The sequence below is a fragment of the Mus musculus genome, chromosome 5 (genome assembly GCF_000001635.26).
Source record: "Mus musculus strain C57BL/6J chromosome 5, GRCm38.p6 C57BL/6J".
In the NCBI taxonomy this organism is placed as follows: domain Eukaryota; kingdom Metazoa; phylum Chordata; class Mammalia; order Rodentia; family Muridae; genus Mus; species Mus musculus.
Window position 1 is genome coordinate 72,688,285 of NC_000071.6, and position 15,605 is coordinate 72,703,889.

Sequence of the window (15,605 nt, forward strand, 5' to 3'; positions counted from 1 at the left end):
ATACTTAAAACACCCAGGCTCCTTGCAAGGCAACTAGGAATGCAAAAACCCATGAGAGGAGATTGTGTGTGTGTGTGTGTGTGTGTGTGTGTGTGTGTGTTATAGTAAGCTCATATCTTTCTTTTTTCTTTTTGAAAGGTTTATTTATTATAGATAAGTACACTGTAGCTGTCTTCAGACACACCAGAAGAGGTCATCAGATCTCATTACAGAGGGTTGTGAGCCACCATGTGATGGCTGGGATTTGAACTCAGGACTTCTAGAAGAACAGCCAGTGCTCTTAACCACTGAGCCATCTCTCCAGCCCCAAGCTCGTATCTTTCATGTCTCCCTTTTCAAGTTCTCTTGCCAAACTTCCCCTTTCTGTCCTGCAATATACCTCTACATTTTCTTTTTGTAGCACCCGGTCTTAGTTTGGGTTGTATTGTTGTGAAGGGATACCATGACCAAGGCAACTCCTCTAAAGGAGAACATTGAATTGGAGCTAGCTTACTGTTTCAGAGGTTTAGTCCATTATCATCATGGCAGGAACAGCAAGCAGGCAGGCATGATCCTGGAGAAGGAGCTGAAGAGTTCTACATCTTGATCCGAAGACAGCAAGAAGAGACTGAGTACCACACTGGGCATAGCCTGAATATATAAGAGACCTCAAAGCCCCTCCCCACAGTTACACTCTTTCTCTAAAAAGACCACACCTCCTAACAATGCTTGTCTTAGTCGGGGTTTCTATTCCTGCACAAACATCATGCCAAGAAGCGAGTTGGGGAGGAAAGGGTTTATTCGGCTTACACTTCCACACTGCTGTTCATCACCAAAGTAAGTCAGGACTGGAACTCAAGCAGGTCAGAAAGCAGGAGCTGATGCAGAGGCCATGGAGGAATGTTATTTACTGGCTTGCTTCCTCTGGCTTGCTCAGCTTGCTTTCTTATAGAACCCAAGACTACCAGCCCAGAGATGTTCCCACCCACAAGGGGCCTTTCCCCCTTGATCACTAATTGAGAAAATGCCTTACAGTTGGATCTCATGGAGGCATTTCCTCAACTGAAGCTCCTTTCTCTGTGATAACTCCAGCTGTGTCAAGTTGACACACAAAACCAGCCAGTACAGTGCTACTCTTTTGGGGTCAAGCATTCACATACATGAGTTTATACAGGCCATACCAATGCAAATCACCACACATCCAAAATCTGCTGTCCTCCCCAATATTTTAAATTATACCTGGAATATACTGCAAAGATGACAGCAAAGAGTGAGGGATAATACCAAATAGATTATACCAAATTGTGCCTCAACCAACAAAACCTTAATATGATCCAGGATATCTTTAAAAGTCTCTAGGCTACTGTCATGGCTAGCAGAGAGTGGCCCAGTGTGGCGAGGATACGGAGTGAGTGAAACCCCCAAGCACGGATGCTACTTGCATCCTTGGCATCTTCGTTCACGAACACTGCTTAACGTGTTTGGAAGGCTAAATGTGCAGATGGCTTTGGCTCTGAAATGCCACTCCTTGGCATATGCCTAACCAAAATATAGACATATTTTCTCTAAAAGACAACAACAAAAATCTTAGTCGTTTAAAAGTCAGAGGAAGTGCAAATAGCCAAAAAAAAGTAGAACAGAGAAGTGGAATGGCTATATAATAATGTAAGTCAATGCAGAAATAGACAAATACAATGAGATGTAACTCACAGATAGACCAAATATATATATGCCAGGTACCAAAGAGTACTCGCTATAGGATTCCATCCATATAAACACAGAGATAGCCCACACTAATCCTTGGTATTAGAGATCATGGTATTAAAACTATGTATTGACCAGTTCGGTAGCACATGTCTCTAATCTCAGAATTCTAGAGGCAGAGGCAGAGGCAGAGGCAGAAAGATCTTTGTGAGTTCAAGGCCAGCCTGGTCTACATAGTGAATTCTGGGACAGCAAAGACTACATAGAGAGTCTCTGACTCCAATGGAATAAACAAGCAAATAAACAAATAAACTAATAAACTCTGGGGTTAGTGATTTAGATAGGAAGAGCAAATTACTTGAGATTCTGGGGAACATTACTTCTTGGCCTGCATCTGGCTACACAGATGTCTGCGCCGTATGAATATTAGTAAGACTATCTACACATTGTGTGCTTTTCTCTTTTTCTAGTTTTAAATTTGTTTCTAGTCAACACAGCTGCCACACTAGACTGGGGCTCAGATCAGTGCACTGCCCAGCCCTCACCAGAGAGCTTCCTGCAGTCTGTGGAAATTAACCCAGAGACCTACAACTGAACAATGTTCAGTGGGCTGGCACACTCAGCCCTAAAGGAGACGTCATTACCAAGCCTCACCCTCAAGGCACAGGGATCTATGCATAAAGAAAGCCAGAGAGGCTATAAGAGTCAGAGACAGCAGCTGACTGCAAAGAATCAGCCTCTCCCAGACACAACAGAATGGATGCACATGTGAACGCATAGAGATTCTGACAGCATGCATGAGACCCACATAGGTTCAAGCCAAATGAGGTCCCAGAAGGGAAAATGGAAACATCTTAGTCAGGGTTTTATTGCTGTAAAGAGACACCATGTGTGGGAAGCCACATATGCCATTACAAGGTGGCGCTGGCTACCGCTGGCCACCACGCATAAGTCTGGGTAAACAACCAATGTGTACATATGCGGTAAAATTTTTCACCAAGTCACTGCCTGGCCCGGGCATGATAATGAGGCTCTGCAAGGTACTGAGAGAGAATAACCAATCAGATGAGAGACATGCAAATGAGGTATGATAATGAGGCTCAGTGAGGTACTGAGAGAGAATAACCAATCAGATGAGGAACATGCAAATGAGGTAGAATGCATAACCAACCCAGGTGTGAGACACGCCTCTCCTAGGCCTATATAAGCAGCACCAGTTCTGGACTCGGGGTCTTCTTGCCTATGCAGTAAATGCTCTCCCAATAAACGTGTTGCAGAAGGATCCTGTTGTGGCGTCTGCTTTGCTGGTGAGTCGGGCGCTCACAACCATGACCACAGCAAACCTTTTAAAGGAAAGCATTTAACTGGGGCTGGCTTACAGATTAGAGGTTTAGTTCATTATCATCATTGGTGAGGAACATGGCAGCATGCTGGCAGAGATGATGTTGCAGAAGTAGCTGAGAGTTCCACATCTGAATTGGCAAGCAGCAGGAAAAGAGAGACACTGTGCCTGGCTTGGGCATTTGAAACCTCAAAGCCCACCTCCAATGACACACTTCCTCCAACAAGGCCACACCTGCTAATAGTGCCACTCTCTATGAGCCTATGGGAGCCATTTTCATTCAAACCACCACAGACACAAAGTCCCACCCCTAACCAAAAAGCTATTTGAGATAGATGCCTTTTGAGAAAGGAGACATTAATGCTCTTCAACAAAGTGTCACTGGATAGATCAACCATAGTCCAGTATAGGCACAATGCCCAAGAATATATGGCAAAAAAAAAAAAGGGTCCCATTTTTTGTGCAATTTTTGTTTCGTTTTAGGTTTGGTTTTATCTGATTGACTTTCTGGTTTTTAGTTTGCCTGCTTTGATTTTCATTTTTGCTGTTGTCTTTCTTTTTTCTTTTAGAGAGGAAGAGTTGTCAAGCTGAATGGGGAGTGGGCGAGGAAGTGAGGACATCTGGGAGGGGTTGTGAGAGGGGAAAGTATGCTCAAAATATGATATATGAAAAACCAATAAAAATTTAAAGATTTATTTGTTTACACATATAAGCAATATATTTGCATGTATGTCAAACTGACAAAAGAAGGCATCGGATCCCATTGTAGACAGCTGTGAGCCACCATGTGGTTGCTGGGAATTGAACCCAGAACCTCTGAAAGAGCAGCCAGTGCTCTTAACTGCTGAGCCATCTCCCCAGCCCCAATACATTTTTAAAGGAAAAATAACTTTCAGTCTTCTGCAGTGCTGGAAATTGAACAGGGGACTTCATACATGATCAGTATGCGCTGTTTTTCTGAGCTAAATTCCCAGCTCTGTATACTTATGCATGTCGGAGGATACCATAGCAAGCCAATACATGTTTCTCTACGACCTAGAACCTACTTAAGGGGACTTTCGGTTTACTCCCTCCCAGCCCCAGTCTTCATAAGTGATCCTTGTTAAGAAGTTAAGATAAAATTGTAGTGCTGGGTGCCTGACCCCATGTCTGTGGTATATATTGTGGATCCTAAGTCGTATTAGGTAACAAAATGTCTGGATTCCGGTGAACTGTTGACCTACATGATATTTTTTACAGGGAACTTATTTGGTAGGAACCCATTATTTACATACTGCCCCTCCCTGCTGGGTGGCTGTAAAGGAACATACTTCATGTTCATGTTTTCACTCTATGCTGCTAGTGGCCTTTCTTTTATTTATTTTAAAAAATATATTTTAATTACAGTTTCCTCTTGCCAGTTCCTGTCCACGTCCTCCCTCCGGATCCACCCCTTTCTCTCTCTCAGTAGAAAAGAGCAGGCTTCTAAGAGACAACAGCCAAATATGACAAAGGAAAATAGAGTAAGAGAAAACTTCACTGTCACGTGGAGGTTGGACCAGGCAACCCAACAGAAGGAGAACGGGCCTCAGGAGAAAGCACAAGCATCAGAGTCCCACATGGTCACACAGCCAGGAGTCCCATGAACGCTGGAATATAAACGCAGAGGACCTGGAGCAGACCCATGTCAGCCCAGTGCCTATTGCTTCGGTCTCTATGAACTCACATGGCCCTTTCTCAGTTGATTTAGGGAACCACGTTCTCCTGGTATCCTCCTTCCCCTTGCTTCTTACACTCTTTCTGTCTCCTCTTCTGTGGGGTCCCCTGCTCTCAGGAGAGAGATTGGATGGAGACATCCCATTCAGAGCTGGGTATTCCAAGGTCTCATTCTCTGTGTAATGTCTGGCTGTGGGTGGGTCTCTGTAGCTGTTCACATCTGCATGAGGAAGACAAGGAAGGGGATTTCTAGAATCAAGGTGAACTGCACATGACATTGATTCCAACACCAGCAACCACTCATGTTCTCTGGGCAGGTGAGGGCGAGCGTGGCTTGGTTTCATGGAGACAAAGTGGCTGTTCACAGAGACAAGAGGCTGCGTGTGCACTATTCTCTGGAAGGTATCCTTCTATAAAACAACGACAAAAAGCTGGTGCTAGAATAACTGTGTCTTGTGGGAATGTAAACTTGTACAGCCAGGAAGGAAATCAGTGTGTAAGTTCCTCAGAAAATTGGAAATCAATGTATCTCAAAACCCAGCTCTAACGCTCTTGGGCATACACCCAAAGGACGCTTTGTCCTAACACAAGTACACTTGCTAAATCATGCTCATTGCTGCTCTATATCTATAATAGTCAGAAACCAGAAATAACCTAGATGTCACTCAACAGCAGAATGGACTAAAATGAAGATGGTACATTTACACAATAGAGTATTACTCAGTTGTTAAAAACAGTGACATCATGAAATTTACAGCAAATGGATGGAACTAGAAAAAAACTCATCCTGAGTGAGGTTATTCAGACCCAGAAAGATAAATATAATACATATTCACTTATATGGGGATATTAGCCATTAGCTAAATAATAACAAAGCTACAACCCATAGACTCAGAGAGGTTAGGTATAGAGGAAGGGATTCGGTTGGGTGGGGGTGGGGGGCACATGGATGTCCCTGGGAGTGGGAAATAGAGTGGATTTTATGGGTAGAGTAGGTTACAGTGGATCAGGTGGAGTGGGGAGAGGGGATGGGGTTGAGGGAGGGAATACAATACTACGTGGTGACCAGAACCAAAGACTAGATAGCTCAGAAATTTAGGGTAAAACCAAATACTACTGGCTCAAAAATTAATAATAAAAAGATTCCTAATGCTATTCTGCTATTCTCATAGATCAGTACCTTGTTCAGACAGCATCAGCGACACTTGCTCCTGATGCAGATGTGAACAGCTACAGAGACCCACCCACAGCCAGACATTACACAGAGAGTGAGACCTTGGAATACCCAGCTCTGAATGGGATGTCTCCATCCAATCTCTCTCCTGAGAGCAGGGGACCCCACAGAAGAGGAGACAGAAAGAGTGTAAGAAGCAAGGGGAAAGAGGATACCAGGAGAACGTGGTTCCCTAAATCAACTGAGAAAGGGCCATGTGAGTTCATAGAGTCCGAAGCAATAGGCACTGGGCTGACATGGGTCTGCTCCAGGTCCTCTGTGTTTATATTCCAGCGTTCATGGGACTCCTGGCTGTGTGACCATGTGGGACTCTGATGCTTGTGCTTTCTCCTGAGGCCCGTTCTCCTTCTGTTGGGTTGCCTGGTCCAACCTCCACGTGACAGTGAAGTTTTCTCTTACTCTATTTTCCTTTGTCATATTTGGCTGTTGTCTCTTAGAAGCCTGCTCTTTTCTACTGAGAGAGAGAAAGGGGTGGATCCGGAGGGAGGACATGGACAGGAACTGGCAAGAGGAAACTGTAATTAGGATATATATTTTAAAATAAATAAAAGAAAGGCCACTAGCAGCGTAGAGTAAAAACAAGAACATGAAGTATGTTCCCTTACAGCCACCCAGCAGGGAGGGGCAGTATGTAAATAATGGGTTCCTACCAAGTAAGTTTCCCTGTAATCAGGCTTGTAGTTTACACAGTGCTCTACTGATGGGGTTTCTGAAGCACTTGGAAATAATAAAAATCAATTTCCAGTCAATTCCCACTAAGATATCAGATAAACTAAGAGCTGTCCTGAAACTAGCTATGTAAATCAGGCTATCCTAGAACTCACAGAGCCTCCTTCCTCTGCCTCAGGTACTGGGATTAAAGGGGTTGGACCTAGGTCTCCCTGCTCATACGTAGCAGATGTGCAGCTTGGTCTTCAGGTGGGTCCTGAACAACTGGAGAGGGGCTGTCCCAAAAGCTGTTGCCTGTACATGGGACATGTTCTAGCTGGCCTGCCTTGTCTGGCCTCAGTGGGAGAGGAAGCACCTAACCTTACAGAAACTTGAAGTGCCAGGGTTGGGAGGGAAACCCAAGGCCTTCCCACCCACCCAGAGGAGAGAATGGAAGAGAGGAGGCGGGAAGGATTGTGGGACGGGGTGACCGGGAGGAGGGCATTAGAAAGATGTAAAGTGAATAAATAAATAAATAAATAAGACGGGCGTGGTGGCTCACGCCTTTAATCCCAGCACTTGGGAGGCAGAGGCAGGTGGATGTCTGAGTTCGAGGCCAGCCTGGTCTACAAAGTGAGTTCCAGGACAGCCAGGGCTACACAGAAAAACCCTGTCTCGAAAAACCCTAAATAAATAAATAAATAAATAAATAAATACAAAGGAGTGTGCCACCACACTGAGATAAATTAAGGATTTAACTGTGACTGTTGATTGTTTCATTTGCGTAATGGCACATCTGGACACCTTCTTGCGGCCTCCTTATTTGGACAGAATAAGACATCTGTCAGAAAGAACCAGAGATGTCGTTATGATGAAATGTCTTAGGTTACTGTCTCACGTATACAGAGGATGGACGCAGAACTAAAGGTGGGCTCTCACATATTCAGAGGATGAACTATCAAAACTGAAAGCAGGCTCTGGATTCCCCTGATAACAGAGAGCATTTAGAAATAGAAATTTCATCAAGATATGCTCAAAGGGTGCTTTGGTTCATATTTTAAACAGTGTTAAAAACTAGAATGCAAAAACTTAGGTCCCACAATAAACAGAAAGAAGAGTTTATTAAATAACATATGGCACGATTATAAAAGACATTTCCAGAATGTTCACATAGGTTTCCAAAGCTATGTTTCCTATAAACATTTATACAGCCCCAAACATGAAACTGTTGAAAAGATTTCTTCATTTCATGAGTTGGCAGAATCTAATTTTTTCCCCTCTTTGCATGGACCACTCGAAAGAGAAATGTCAGCGCTCAAGAATGATGTTGCCTCAGCCTTATGAAGAATAAGGGGTCTCTGTACACTTAAGGGACCTGGGGGTCATCAGCCACTTGGAAGGTTGGTGTGGAGCATACTCTTTTCACATACAGGATGTGGAAGGAGCTCAGAAGTGTAGTTCAGAAGTCTCACACTTGTACAAGACTACGATCAGACTATTTTGCATTGAAATCAGTGTGACAAGCCTGTGACCTTTGCTTCGTCGCCAAGAGTCAACAACCCTGGTGGAGATACTCCCTATCCGAGATGCCCATGATTTCACCTTGCGACCGTTTTTTTGCAAGATGACCCTGTGGGCTGGAGTTCCACTTAAGGTCACCTGCGAGCTGGCACTGCATTTAAGGTCACCACGTTTCTGCGATCTCCGTGAGAACCTGAAGCAGCTCAGCAAATGTCGGACGGCCTTTAGGGCTCTGGAAAACAGAGAGAGAGCTGATGAGCGCAGCTTGCTTCTCACCCAGACAGCAGCTGTGGAACATGCAGGGAGCTCAGCCCATGCTGATTCTGCACAAAGTGAACAACAGCATGCCTTGGCGGACACACAGCGAGCAGCATGATTTACATGTGAGGAAGGCATGGATGGGTGTGGATGCGTATAAAGCAAGGGCACAGAAAAAACGGCAGGGAGCTGCTGCTATGTAAATAAATGTAAGAGGAATAAGTATTTCAACTTGGTTGTTCAATCACACCAACCACTTTTCAAGTTCTCTGGAGCCAGAGGGGCCTGGTGTGTGGACAGAGCACATGTAGGATATTTCTACCCCGACAGAAACTTCATCTGGAAAATGACAGGGATTCAGTGTGAGGTCCCCAATTCCACATCAGTACTGGCTTACTATGCTGGTCCCCTCTAGCAGGAAGGGTTTCACATAGAAAGCAAAAGGCACATCTCCCAGTCTCCTCCAGGAACCCTGTAGATCCTGGAGCACACAGTCAACCAAACCTTTGACCTCGGAAGCAGAGATGAGAGCACCTTTCCCTGTGTTACTGTGCAGTGTGCTTTGGCTCTGTCTGCCTGGGGAAAGACATGGCTCTGTTGGCATCTTTGGAACCTGCAGGAGTTAGAGCTACTCATTGCATGGAATGGGGGGGAGGGGGGGAGCGAAAGACAATGAGTGCATCCTGAGCCTTGATAAGGACCCAGGAGTAAATCACAGGGCCTTTCAGCAGGAAGGGTCAGGCTCAACAGGTGGAGTCTCTGCCATGTTTATCAAGGATAACGCAATCTTTTTTATTTAAATAGTTCACATTATTCCAATTATCTCACAATCAAAAACAGCCAGTTTAACGAAGCCATTCAAACAAATATATATCAAGTCCCAAACTATACACATCTCTGTATTTCTATATAGTTAGATTGGCCATCCTCGAGCCTCCGGGCTTGACTTAGGCTATTAGACTTCCATAATTAATTAAATTTTATTCACTTACACTCTACAAAAAAAAATAGCTATGGCAGAGTTGGAACTAGAAAAAAAAGGAGCTTTGTATCAATGTGCGTGCGTGCGTGCGTCTGTGCATTGTTTGAGTAAATTTTCTGACTGCAATTTGGACTGTTTCCTTGTTCCTTCTGTGATCTTCCTATTCACCCTTCTTCCTCTCTAGCTCATAAATAATATGTAAGATCACGCTGTTCTGTGCACATGTGCCTGCTTATTAATACTCCTGGACTTGGGACACAGTCATCTCCTAATAAACCCATTCTAACTTTAAAATGTCATGAGCTAAAGATGCATTGTATGCAAATACTCTACCAGAAACCACAGCTTAGCAACGTCTGCAGTAATCGTGTGTTTAATCTTGTGACCTGCAGCAGCCTGGAAGATGGCCTCCTTCCCAGCATCCCAGGGGAGGCTCCTACTTAATACTATTCTCCCAGGAAAAGATCAATGCTTGATGCTCCAAACATGGCATTATAAAGTTGGAAAATTCTAAGTCAAATCACTGCAGCCACCATCTGCATGGCCTAAGCTATTTACATTGTGATGGGAAAGGCATTCCCCCTGTTGCCACTGACAGCTTACGTGACAGTCCTCAGGTCTTTCGTGATTCCTTGTGGAACAGCTAATCATGACTATCTGCATACACTGGGATCATCCTAAATAAAACACTTCTCTGGAATATGAACAATCCCGTTACTCTTGAAATACTGGTTTTTGCAGTGTCTGTGGATTGGGAATCAAACGATGCATGTGAGTTAGTTTGTGTTTCAGGCAGCAGGAGACCACCACCACCACCACCACCAAGCTGTGATGTTTCTGGGCTAAGCCTGCTAACTACCAAGGAGAGCTCTCAACATCACAGTCTGATGAGAGCAGAAGGGCTGTTGAATAGATGCCCAGAAAAGGAGAGGGGAGGGGAGACAGAAACCGACCCCTCTGGCTTCATTCTAAATCTTGTCATTTCAACAAAAAGAGCAACTCCTTAAGTGATGGTTTCCCAAGTGGTGGCTCCCAGCACAGTCTGCCTTTGGTTTCTATTCTGGTTTAATCTCTCTATCAGGAGGAGTCTTACATGCCAGGGAGAGATGAAACCCATTACTTTTAGGCTTGAAAGTGGCAGTGAACAGAAGCAAAGTGCAGTAAATAAAACAGCAACCTCCATATTCTGGGGGGAAGTTCAGCAAACCAGATTCTGTCCTTAATTCTGTCACCCAGTTCTTCAAGATAATGGATCATCTAATCAAGAGGCTTTAGAAACATCCAGTCTCTGCAAGAACCAATCTCCTGCAGACAAGGCTTGGAAACGAGACAAGGCTCAGGGTGAGGGGGCGTCATAAGAGAAGTGGTGCGCTGACTCTCAGGGCATACCAGCAAACAGGCAATTTTGGTTGCCATGGTACAGTCTCAGTAATAAGGGACACCTACCTCATGCCAGCAACTGTACATCACTCTGTATATGGTCATGGGGGCCAGGTGAGGACGATACAGCCGGAAACCTTGAGAAATGGCTTCCACCACTTGCAAATTTGACTTATTTTCAAAAGGCATTTTTCCTTCTGTAAAAACTTCCCACATTAAAACTCCTGCAAAGAAAGCATGCAAACACAAGAGTCACTTGGAACCAAGACAAGGGATTCATTCAAATTGCAAGGCCTTAATCTCCTCCACCCTCAGAAGCCAAGGACATCTCCTCCTCCCACCCTCCCTCAGAAACCAAGGTGCGAGGATCCCCAGACGAGGTTGCTAATCCCATAAGCCTTGAAAGTATAAAGGGAAGGGTGTGGGCTGTGTTTCCTAATCTAGTTGTTAAGTTCAAATTGTCAAGCTGAAAAACAGTTGAGCTTCTGCTTAACTAAACAAGGGAGCTTATTAAACACTCTGGAAACTCAGTGGTGGCACAGAGCCTTTCTGCGGGATGGGAGTTTTGGCTGTATTTGCCTTTTATGTTGCCAGACGTCTTGTTACAGCTTCATGGCAAGAGCTTGCTGGGGAAGGAAAAGACCAAGAGAGCAGAGCTGTGTGGGGAGGTGTCTGACCCCAGACACCAAAGCAGTTACAAGAAGAGTTACAAAGAATGCTACACTCCTCCTTTGGGGGCCCTGTGTTCCATCCAATAGCTGACTGTGAGCATTCACTTCTGTGTTTGCTAGGCCCCAGCACAGTCTCACAGAGACAGCTATATCAGGGTTCTTTCAGCAAAATCTTGCTGGTGTATGCAATGGTGTCAGCATTTGGAGGCTAATTATAGGATGGACCCCCGGGTATGGCAGTCTCTAGATGGTCTATCCTTTCGTCTCAGCTCCAAACTTTGTCTCTGTAACTCCTTCCATGGGTGTTTTGTTCCCAATTCTAAGAAAGGGGTCTGCAACCCTATAGGTGGAACAACAATATGAACTAACCAGTACCCCCAGAGCTCGTGTCTCTAGCTGCATATGTAGCAGAAGATGGCCTAGTCGGCCATCATTGGGAAGAGAGGCCCCTTGGTCTTGCAAACTTTATATGTCCCAGTACAGGGGAATGCCAGGGCCAGGAAGTGGGAGTGGGGGCGGGGGGAGTCTGGGGGACTTTTGGGATGGCATTTGAAATGTAAATGAAGAAAATACCTAATTTAAAAAGAAAAAAAAAGGAAAAAAAAAAAAAAGAATGCTACATCATGGCAAGGCGGTGGTGGCACACGCCTTTAATCAGCACTCCGGAGGCAGGCAGAGGCAGGCAGATTTCTGAATTCAAGGCCAGCTTGGTCTACAAAGTGAGTTCCAGGACAGCCAGGGCTATACAGAGAAACCCTGTCTTGAAACAAACAAAAACAAAAAAACAAAACAAAACAAAACAAACAAACAAAAAAGAATGCTACATCATATCAAAAAACAAACAAGCGAGAGAAGAAAAGAGAAGGCTGCCTTTGTAGCAAACCTAGCGACAGCAAATGCATGCACTCACCGAACGACCAGACATCAGACTTGCTACTGTATTTGTTGAAATGAAAGACTTCAGGTGGGCACCACTTGACTGGGAACTTAGCTCCAGAAGAACTGATATATTCATCGTCCAAAACATACCTGCCACCAGGGGATTCGAGCACACTGTGTTAATGGCCTCCGAGGCCTACCTGCTTCAAACACCTCTGACAGCTCGGATCTGCTAAAACAGCCTTTCCCCTGGAAAGGGCTTGTGCCTCTTGTTTTCTTGATGGCAGACAGGGAAATAGTTCTTTATTTGTTTTCTCCTCTAGAACCAGGTCTCCTTGGATTTCACCGGCTCTCTGAAAACTACAGTTCTACAGTCCCAACACTGGGGAAGTACTTATGTTCTTTAGAGTCCGAACTTAATTCTGCAAAGAAACAGCCCTGTGTTCTAACAGTAAAGGTAACAACAAGGTAGTAAATAAATGATAAGTGAAAAGCCGTACACGTCATAAAACATGGATCCAAATTGGTGCCACATTTTCTCTCACTTACTTATATTTTGTGTGGCACAAAAAAAGGGGGGATAAGTGTGTTCTTATAGAACTTCTGATATGAAAAATATCCAGTATATTATAATGTATGTATATTTTATATAGATTAGAAATAACTTTTCTTAAGACTCATATGCAGGAATATGAAATGCATGGGGAAAGAGACAGCTGGCTTTGGGCTCTTGCATATACAATAATGGTTCTTTTTTACTTATTTATTTATTTATTTATTTATTATTATATCTAAGTACACTGTAACTGTCTTCAGACACACCAGAAGAGGGCATCAGATCCCATTATAGATGGTTGTGAGCCACCATGTGGTTGCTGGGATTTGAACTTCAGACCTTTGGAAAAGCAGTCGTAACCACTGAGCCATCTTTCCAGCCTTATAATGATGTTTTTTAGCTATTTATTATTGCTGTCTTCATGTTCCCACTTTCCCCCACATATTCTATCACCTTTCGCCTTTAGCCCCTCTTCGGTAAAGACTACCTAAGGTTGGAGAGATGGCTCAGTGTTTAAGAACTCTGGCTGCTCTACCAGAGGGCCCAGGGTCTGTTGCCAGCACCCACAGAGTGGCTCACGGCCTTCTGTAACTTCAGTTCCAGGTAATAAGATGCCCTCTTCTGGCCTCTGTAGGTACTGCATGCACGTGGTACACAGACATACATTCAGGTGAAACCCCTCCATACAGAAAATAAAAATAAAGTCGGAAGAGAAAAATGTTTTAAAGGTACTGGTGAATGCCTTTAAATTCAGCACTTGAGAGGCAGAAACAGGATGGTATCTGTGAGTTCTTGGCCAGTCTGGTCTACATAGAGAGTTCCAGGACAGCCAGGGCTACATAAAGAGACCCTGTTTCAAAAGAGAAGACTGTGTAAGAGGAAACAGAGGAGGGCTGTTCCTTTCCCACTAGAGAGTCTCTACATTAGACTTTAGATAAAAAGGCTAGATCTGTTAATAAGATGTGGGAGGGGGGTGGGAGGGAGGACAGATCCCTGAGGAAGAAAGTTCTTGTCCACACAGGAGGTTGGTGGGACACCAGTTCTGTGTTGCTCTTTAGTTCCAGGAAAGGCAGAAAGATTCTGGAATACAAATGGGTCTTGTCTTGCCTCAGTAAACTAGGTCTTTGTCAGCTCCATGGAACTTTCTGAAGGAATCCTCTATGTAGACAGTCAACAGCCACCTGTGCAAATGGCTAGGCAGAGTGAAGTGGGAGGACAATAGCTACATAGATCTTGGCTGCATATTGCAACAGAACCAGCCAGGCCACCTCCATGACAATGCCCATGAGACACTTAAAACTTGGACTGCTGAGGAATGCAGAAAAACATCTGGAATTCATTAGGGTTAAATTTCTGGGCCTCAAACAAAAAGAAGAGCTCAAAATGTTTTTTAAAAAATCCTTGTATATATATGTGTATATATACAAGGATATATATTAGGTTTATCCCAGTGATGACTAAAACCAGTTTCCAAAAGTGGTTATACAGTGTCTGATGGTGACCTAATCAAATAGGTTTCTCTGTTTCTCTTTCAAAAATGCATTCAGCATGAAAAATACACTTACTTCATCACACATATTTTGAATGGACTGAAAAATTCTTGTTTTCATTTTAAGATCTACCATAGTTGTATCAACAACAACCTGAAAGAGGCCGGCAAGAACAGGCCACAGCAAGCACCCTCCCCCTTCAGGATAGGTAGAGCCAGCACCTATCCTGAAATCCAAGGCAGGCTGAGCCATGCAAGCCACGTGAACACTAAGCCCACAGGGATGCTTTCCTCAGAGCAGAGAGAGAGAGAGAGAGAGAGAGAGAGAGAGAGAGAGAGAGAGAGAGGGAGAGAGAGAGAGAGAGAGAGGAGAGAGAGAGAGAGAGAGGTAATAGCAACTTCATTTTGCAAGACTGAAAATGGAAGACTTGGTTAGCAAGATGGCTGGGGGCTGGGGAAGGGGGGGTGCTTAATACAAAGAATTTATAGGGTACAAGGGAAGAACTGAGTTTCATCAATTGATCGTTGACATTTACATGTGCACACACACACACACACACACACAATGTTTTGTTTTGTTTTAAAGCACAAGATTCCCTCTTACAAGTGAGCAAAGTAGACAGAGAGAGGTGTCACATCACGTACCTCGCCATGCCGAAGTCTGAGATCTTTACTACGCAGGCAGAACTGACCAAACAGTTCCTGGCAGCCTGTAGAAAGAAGAGAAGCATCCACCATGGGTCCTTCTTTCACATTTTTTTTTACATTACCTGTCTGCATGTGAACTTCGTGGAGACATCAATTACGGATGCACTTGTAGGCCATGAATTTTAATGAATCTTTTTTTGGGGGTGGGGGTACAGTTCGAGTTAGGGTTTCTCTGTTTAGCCCTGGCTATCCTGGAACTCACTTCGTAGACCAGGCTGGCCTTGAACTCAGAAATCCACCTGCCTCTGCCTCCCAAGTGCTGGGATTAAAGGCGTGTGCCACCACGCCCGGCTTAATGATTCTTGAATGTCACAAAAAGTTAAGATTGAATGGTAACAATGTTTAAAATGTAATATTTTTCAACAGGAATCCGTATAAATATGAGGATTCGTTTGATAAATGATAAGCTAAGTACCTGGCATAAAACATCTTAACATCTTTTTTTGTTTAAGTGATAAAAATCTGACATATCTGACAGATAAGACAGTTATGTTGTATCTCTGGGTTCTCCAGTGGATAATAAGAATTAAGAAATTATATATTAAAACCTTTCCTTCAG

General features: G+C 44.1%; 1 protein-coding gene across 5 annotated transcripts in view; it reads right to left on the reverse strand.

Moving 5' to 3' along the window:
- Window positions 1-7,693: 7,693 nt before the first annotated feature.
- Txk (TXK tyrosine kinase) overlaps window positions 7,694-15,605 on the reverse strand; it is a 57,015-nt gene continuing 49,103 nt past the window's right edge. For 4 of the 5 annotated variants that reach the window (NM_001289494.1, NM_001122754.2, NM_001289495.1 and 1 more), the window contains 4 exons: window positions 14,984-15,048; window positions 12,325-12,443; window positions 10,810-10,967; window positions 7,694-8,355 (listed from right to left, as the gene is read on the reverse strand). In NM_001289494.1, the coding sequence (NP_001276423.1) occupies window positions 8,287-8,355; window positions 10,810-10,967; window positions 12,325-12,443; window positions 14,984-15,048 (411 nt within the window). In that variant the 3' untranslated portion in view covers window positions 7,694-8,286. The remainder of the gene's footprint in view (window positions 8,356-10,809; window positions 10,968-12,324; window positions 12,444-14,983; window positions 15,049-15,605) is intronic. The other variant, XM_011240722.1, reaches the window with a different exon arrangement.